At 41.5% G+C, this 8,214-nt stretch overlaps 1 protein-coding gene across 2 annotated transcripts in view; it reads right to left on the reverse strand.

Annotated features, from left to right (window-relative positions):
• The window catches only part of LOC122555113 (uncharacterized), a 102,791-nt gene extending 94,908 nt beyond the window's left edge, over window positions 1–7,883 (reverse strand). For both annotated transcript variants that reach the window (XM_043700801.2, XM_087992853.1), the window contains exon 1: window positions 7,480–7,883. In XM_043700801.2, coding sequence (XP_043556736.2) covers window positions 7,480–7,601 — 122 coding nt within the window. In that variant the 5' untranslated portion in view covers window positions 7,602–7,883. The remainder of the gene's footprint in view (window positions 1–7,479) is intronic.
• Between the last annotated feature and the right edge of the window lie 331 nt (window positions 7,884–8,214).

The following is an 8,214-nucleotide window of genomic DNA, read 5'->3' on the forward strand; positions in this document are numbered from 1 at the left end:
AACCTCATGAAATTAATTAGCATAATCAGATAGAACTTCTTTGTGGTTTTTCTAGTCTCCGATATTACTTGGTTGATTCCCTGGTTTAAATGGCTGTTTATGTTGTTAACAATTGTGTTTACATCAGTCCTCTGCAAACGTTGCAGTGGATATTTGGGTAATCACATGTGGAAATTCAAATAACTCATTAACAGAACGAGAAACATAATTTAATCAAAACATAACCAATGTAAATTAGAATAATCCAGGACAAGCCCTTTTAATAATGTCATCCTGGAATTTCTGTGTGTAAACACAGTCCCATTAATAAAAACTACACCTAAAAACTAATTGAAAAGGTATTTTTTCATATAGCTCATTTCCTTTCACAGTGATCTTTTGTGAATTCTGTAATCAACTCCAGGAGAAAGACCCTACACAGGGCCTATTAACACAACATTAAAGGGTCAAATTACAAAACAGTCAAGCAAATTTTGTGACCAATGACGGACTGCCAACTATTTAATTGCTAGTTGGTGATTGATATGTGAAATTTCACTACTTTTGTTATAAGTTTTCCAAGCAAACAATTAATAAGTTCTCATAAATAGTTTCTGATTCCTGATATGCAAATCTAACCTAAAAGTTAATCAGATAGCATATTGGTATCATCACTGGACTAAGAATTCAAGTACCCACATAATGCCCTGGGGACCAGCCTTTGAATTCCACCACCAATTTGAATTTTAAAGGAATTGTGAATTAAGAGCTGAATGATGACCATGAAATCATTGTTGTGTGTCGTTAAAAACCTCTGATGCATTGATACCTAATAAAGTAGGAAATCTGCTATCCTTACCTGGTCTGGCCAACATGGGACTCCAGACCACAGCAATTTGGTTGACTTTAATTGACCTCTCAGTAATTAGGGATGGGCAATAAATGCTGGTGACTCTTAACTAATAAGTCACTCAGTTCTGTCAAACCACGGAGAAGTCTCAATAAAGGAATGAAAACAGAGGAACCATCTGGTATCGAAGTAGGCACTAGGAAAGACAATGGCAAACCTGGCCCTGCAAAGTCTTCCTTGCTAACACCTTGGGCCCAGTGTCAAAATGGGGAAAGGTGTCTGCAAAATCCTGATGTTGTTATGACCATGGAATTATATATGACAGACAACAACCCAGACAATACCATCACCATCACTGGTTATATCCTCTCCCAACAGCAGAACTGACACCACAGGAGTAGTGGCACAATGATTTACAGTGAGGATGGAATTGTCCTTGGAGTCTTCAACATTGATGCTGAACCCATGAAGCCTCATGGCACCAAGTCAAACATAGGCAACAAAATCTCCTGTGCTACCAGATACCAATGTGGGCGGCACGGTGGCACAGTGGTTAGCACTGCTGCCTCGCAGCGCCAGAGATCCGGGTTCAATTCCTGCCTCAGGCGACTGACTGTGTGTGGAGTTTGCACATTCTCCCCGTGTCTGCGTGGGTTTCCTCCGGGTGCTCCGGTTTCCTCCCACAGTCCAAAGATGTGCAAGTCAGGTGAATTGGCCATGCTAAATTGCCTGTAGTGTTAGGTAAAAAGGGGTAAATGTAGGGGTATGGGTGGGTTACGCTTCGGCGGGTCGGTGTGGACTTGTTGGGCCGAAGGGCCTGTTTCCACACTGTAAGTAATCTAATCTAATCTAAATACCATGTCTGTCCTCTATTGATGAGCAAGTATTCCTCCATTTGAACACCACATGGAGGAAGTACTAAGGGTGGCAAGGAAGCAGACTGTTCTCTTGATGGGGGATTTCAATGTCTATTGTCAAGTGTGGCTCAGCTGTAGAATTACTGATACAGATGGCCAACTGCTAAAGGTCATAGCTAGACTGGGTCTGTGGCTAGTGGTGTGGGAATTGACAAGAAGGAAAAACATACTTGACCTCATCCTTACCAATCTGCCTGCCATAGATTTATTTGTTCATGACAGTATGGGTAAAAGAGTGATCATTGCACATTCCATGTGGAGACAAAGTCCCATTTCCACATTGAAGATGCCACCCCATCATGTTGTGTGGCTATCATAATGTTAAATGAGATAGACCCAGAGCAATTCTAATAGCTCAAGACTGGACATCAATAAGATTTTGTGGGCCATAACAGCAGCAGAGTCACAAACCAACACAATTTGCAGCATCATGGCTGGACATATACTGCACTCTACCATTACCACCAAAGCAGGAGGTCAACTCTGGTTGAATGAAGAGGTCATGCTAGGAGCAGCACCTAAAAGTAAAGTGTCGGTCTGATGAAGCAACAACACAGGATTGCTTGCATAACACAGAGCAAAAGCATCAAGCTATAAACGGAACTAAGCTATCTCGCAACTAATGAACCAGAGCCAATATCTGCAGTCCTGCCTCACACAGATGAGAATATTAATGGACAATTAAACAACTGACTCAGAGAAAGCCCATGACATTTGCATTCTCAGTAATGGAGGAGCCCAGCACATCAGTAGGACAAATAAGGGAACAAATCTAGCACTGCCCTATCAGTCTACTCTCGATCATCAGTAAAGTGATGGAGGGGGTCATCGCCAATCATACCAAGCTGCACTTGCTTAAATTCTGCAGAGTCTTGTGCTCCTTCAGGGCCACTCAGGTCCTGACTTTACTACAGTCTTGGTTCAAACCTAAAGCTGAACTCCAGAGGTGAGATGAGAGTGACAGCCTTTGACATCAAGACCACATTCGACCAAATCTGGCATCAATGAGCCCTAGCAAAACTAGAATGAATGAGAATCAGGTGCCAAATTCTCTGCAGATTAAAACCATAGCCATCACATAGGGAGATAGTTGTGGTTTTTGGAGGTCAGTCATTTCAGTTTAGGATATCACTGCAGGAGATCCTCAGGGTAGTGTACTGGGACCAACTATCTTCAGCTGCTTCTTCAACCTTCATAACATCAGTCATAGGATGATACTGACAATTGCACAATGTTCAACACCGGTTGTGACTCCTCAGATACTGAAGCAGTGTACGTCCAAATGCAGCATGACCTGAACAGTATCCAGGCTTCAGTGGAATGTGACAAGTAACATTCATGCCACACAAATGACAAGCAATTATCATATCTGTCAAGAGACAATCTAACCATGCTTACTTTCAATAATGTCACAATCACTGAATTCCCTCTGAATATGTCAGAGGCTAGGAATTTCACAGGTCTAGCAGCTACTTGACATAGGATTCATTTAGCTCAGTCAGTAGAGGTTCTACCAAGGAATTCCTAGTGATAGACCTTGAACTCTGCCAGCCATCACTCATCACCTGTCTTTTCAAAGTCTGTCCACCAACCACACAGTTCACGTGATGAGTGTGATGGAATGCTCTTCATTTGTCTGGATGGGTGCAGCTGGAACGACCTTCAAGAGATTTGACCACATTCAGGACAAAACAGCTTGTTACCCAATCCACCCACCCTCATTATTTACTTCTTCCACGAACGATGCACTGTCATGGAATTGTTTGCAATCTACGAGATGCATTGCAGTAACTCAAAGGTTCTTTCAACAACATTTTTCGAATCCACAAACTCTGTTACCTAGAAAGATAAGGGCAGTAAATGTATGGGAACATCATTACTTACAAGTTCCCTTCCGTGGCTCATCCTCACTTACAACTATATCACTGTCCTTCACCGTCACTGGGTCAAAACCCCAAAACTCCCTTCCTAACAGCACCGTATGTGCAAGAAGACGAATCACCACAATCGACCAGAGAGCAATTAATGTTAGGCAATAGGTGCTGGTCAATGATGTCCATATCTCATGAAAAAAATGTCATTATTGCTATTCCTGGGTCTGACATATTTCATCAATAGGACAGACACACCAGAAATTGTGGCACAGTGGTATACAGTCAGGATGGAGTTGGCCTCAGAGCAGTCAAGATTGACTTCAACTCCATGAAGTCCCATTTCATCAGGTCAAAAGTGCCAAAGAAACTTTTGCTGAATTCACTTACTGCCCTCCCATACCACACACACCTCCCCCCCCCCCCCCCCCAACTTGAACACCACATAGAAAATGCATTGAGGGGTCCAGGGTACAAATGTACTCTGGTGCTGAGGGTGTTCAAGGTCCATCATCAAGAATTTCTTGATGGAAACATTATTTACCAAGCTGGCTGAGTTCTAAATGACATAGCTGCTACACTGCATCTGCAACAGAGGATGAGGATGTTAAGAAGACCAAGATGTATCTGTCTACAACAGAATTCTAAGAATGGCCACTGCACAGTCCTTGTGGAAATGAAGTCCTGTCTTCATGTTGAGGATAACCTCCACTGTGTTGTGTGGCCCTACCATCATGCTAAATGGGATAGACTTTAATCAGATCTAGTAACTCAAGCCTAGGTATTCATTAAATGCTGTGGACCATCAGCATCAGGAGAATTAGACCTAACCACGATCTGTAACCTTGCGGCCTGACATATCGCCACTCCAGCATGACCATCAAACTGGATGATCAAACCTGAACCAATGATGCTGCCAAAGGCCATGCATGAAGTAGCATCAGGCACACTTAAAAATAAAGTATCAACCTGAAAATTACAACACAGGACCACCTGCATGACAAACAGTATAAATAGTACATGATTTAAAAGCTAAGAGGTTCCACAATCCTGGATGAGTTCTTGGCTCTGCAGCCCTGCCTCATCCAGTTGTGAATAATGATGGACAATTAATTACTGAATTAGAAATGGAAACTCCACAAATATGTTCATTCTCAATAATGGGGAATCCAAGCACACAAGTCAAGGCTAAATCATTTGAAACAATCTTCATCCGTAAGTGCTGAGTGAACAATCAATCTTGGCTTTGTCCTGAGGTTCCAAGCACTATACAGGTTGGTTTTTAGCCATTTTAATTCAGTGGGAATCCAGGAACACCTCTTCATTGGTTGGAATCTCTACTAGCTCACAGGAACATGGTTGTACCTGTTGGAGTCAGTCATCTCAGCAATTAAGGCATCTCTGTAGAGTTCCTCAGGGTTGTGTCTGAAGCACAATCTTGTTCAGCTCCTTCCATCATAAGGTCAGAAGTGATTAAATTCAATGATGATGACCCAATGATTGGCATCATTCTCAACTCTTCATGCACAGAAGCTGTCCATGTCCAAGGCAGAAAGACCTGGATAACATTTGGGTTTGGGCTGATAAGTGACAAGTGACATTTGTGCCTTACAAATATCAGTCAATGATCATGAGAGAAGATAACAATTATCCCTTGATATTCAATGATATTACTATTGCTGAATATCCCACTATCAACATCCCAGTGCTACCATTAACCAGAAACTCAACTGGATTAGTCACATAATTACACCTGACTCCTCAGACCATGCCCGCCATCTACAAGGCATGTATCAGGAATTTTCAGGGTACTCTGCACCTGCAGTTGGAGAATGCAGCTCAAACAATACTCAAGAGGTTCAACACCAACCAAGACAAAGCATCCAATTTGAATAGCACACTCTTAAACATTCATTCCAACCACCACCAACGCATACTGGCAACAGTTCATTTTTCCAAATGCATTACATTGATCATCTAGCAGAACAAAATCAGTGGGAATATGGGAACAGCATCACCTGCAAGTTCTCCTCTTAGCCACACACCTACTTGAACTAATTATATCACTGTCACTTCACTGTCTCTGGGTCAAAATCATGAAACTCCTTTTCTAACAGCATGTGACTGTACCTATCTCCATTGACTGCAATGGGGCAACAAATGCTGGCCTAGCCAGCATTGCCCACACTCCTTGGAAGAATATTTTAAAAAGATTCTTGTGTGACGTACTGCACAATTCATTTTAATGCAAAGACTGATTTGCATTTTTTTTTCAATAATCCCAAATCATTTATGATCAATTTGAACATTTTAGCATCCATTCCATGCCTGAAGTACAGTGCTGTGTAATTTAATTTCAAGACCACTATTTTTACCTTAAGTGACTGATATTGTCACCGTGAAATCTATGACAATGTTTCTTTACCATGGTTACAAATGGAGTAGGGCTTAAAATGACTAAGCAAGATAATATTTGAATAGTAGTTCAAAGCAATAATAACAATCCTGCATCATTTCTGTCAAAGTATCTACACCTGTTTTTCGATGGATGTTTAACCCATATTTAACATAGTTTTATGTGTAAAACATATCTAGCAAAGATGTTTAATAGAATACTTACTTTCAACATTTGATACCAGATAAATACTTACTTGACTCAACCAGGTGTGATTTGAGTAATAAATATCTCTCAGGAAACTAAACTATTTATCACCTGAACACAAAATCCATTCTCCGAAATTTTCCTTATGTTTAATGATTTTATTACTCTCTGGATTCAATATTGGCAATCATAGTCACACAGCACAGAAACAGACCCTTTAGTCCAACCAGTCCATAATCCCATATTAAACTAGTCCCACTTGCCTGCACTTGGCCCATATCCCTCCAAACATTTTGAATTGCTACGGTGTGGAAACAGGCCCTTCGACTCGGCAAGTCCACACCGACCATCCGGTCGAAGAGTAGCCCACCCTGACCCATACTACTCAACAATTTCCCCCGACTAATTAATCTAACCTACATATCCCTGAACACCATGGGCAAATTAGCACGGGGAGAATGTGCAAACTCCACACAGACAATCGCCCAAAGCTGGATTCAAACCCAGATTCCTGGCACTGTGCGGCAGCAGTGCTAACCACTGTGCCACCCCTCTTCAAGACAAGAAACGGATTAAAATTTTCTTATTCATGCATTGATCCCAAATATCTTTTCAACGTTATTAATGTACCTACATCCACCACTTCCTCTGGAAGTTTATTCCTCAAATGAACCACTCTCTCAAATCATTAAGATTTTGTGAAAACAGCTTACGTTGTATTGGTGCAGTACTCCACTTACTCAGGCTTTCAATTTATTGCCATTTTCCAAAACATTCATCAGAAGGATTTATGTTCACTCACCATTGGCAATATTTATACTTTAATTATAGGGAGTGATGATATCTGAGAGTGCTGTAATCTATCTCCAAACTGTAAGATCTTAGGTGTCCTCTGCACAGATTTGTCTCTCTCACACTCCCGACCGTTCCTCCTCACAGATTGGTGCCTCTCATTTACTTTCTCGTTCTTGTAATCCTCTTCAACATAGATCGTCCCTTTTATCTGTCTTGCCTATCTCCGTAGCCCTCTATTCATAAGCTGCTCTAGCTTCCTTTTGCTATTCATTTGTATTGATCTCCCAAGTACACATAGCCTGTAGTTTAGTTCTACTACTCTTTCTGTGGTAACAAGAAAGCAAAGATCTCGCACTTGCTGTCAGACCAAAACTCAAATCTATTTTAGTACACGGGTTCATGTTGTTTTCCATGTCCAATGATACTGCTTGACTAAAGCAGGTGACAGACGGCTCTTCGATTTACCTGACTGTTTCGGAAGTAGTTTTCGTTGGGTTATCCTCCACAGACTTGTTCGAAGAAAATAGTTTAGACAAGTTTATTGCGATGTCCTCCTGCCAGATATTGGATAGTTTAAACGCGCTCATTTCTCCCTAAAAGACGAAGGGAGCGGCTGAAATCTCGGCCAGTGAACTTGGATATTACACCGAGGCTGGGCAAGAAAACGCGAGGTGAAACTGGTCAAACTTGTAAGGCTGGGCTGGAAATACACGATATTATTAATAGTCAAAAACCGTGTAGGAGGAGTTTCTCTATCCTAATTGCGTTTTCAAACATGTGTATACCCACTTCAAGAGAAGAATATTAATAGTTCTATGTTCTACTGTGTTGAACATACAGCTAATGTAGTATCTTTATTCTTCTATTTTTGCTAATTTATATTTGACTTTAAACCCTAGGATGTAATCTCTCGTTCTGCAGTAGAAATGTGGCAGTGGTATCAGAAATGAGTGTCTCCCTCCGGAGGGGAAAAACTTGTAACATTGCAGTGCGATTCTGGTCTCCTTCCTATTGGAAAGATGTTGTGAAACTTGAAAGGGTTCAGAAAAGATTTACAAGGATGTTGCCAGGGTTGGAGGATTTGAGCTACAGGGAGAGGCTGAACAGGCTGGGGCTGTTTTCCCTGGAGCGTCGGAGGCTGAGGGGTGACCTTATAGAGGTTTACAAAATTATGCGGGGCATGGATAGGATAAATAGACA

Source organism: Chiloscyllium plagiosum, unplaced genomic scaffold, assembly GCF_037043375.1.
Source record: "Chiloscyllium plagiosum isolate Xiang-an unplaced genomic scaffold, Cpla_swu_hap1 HiC_scaffold_12, whole genome shotgun sequence".
Taxonomy (NCBI): Eukaryota; Metazoa; Chordata; class Chondrichthyes; order Orectolobiformes; family Hemiscylliidae; genus Chiloscyllium; species Chiloscyllium plagiosum.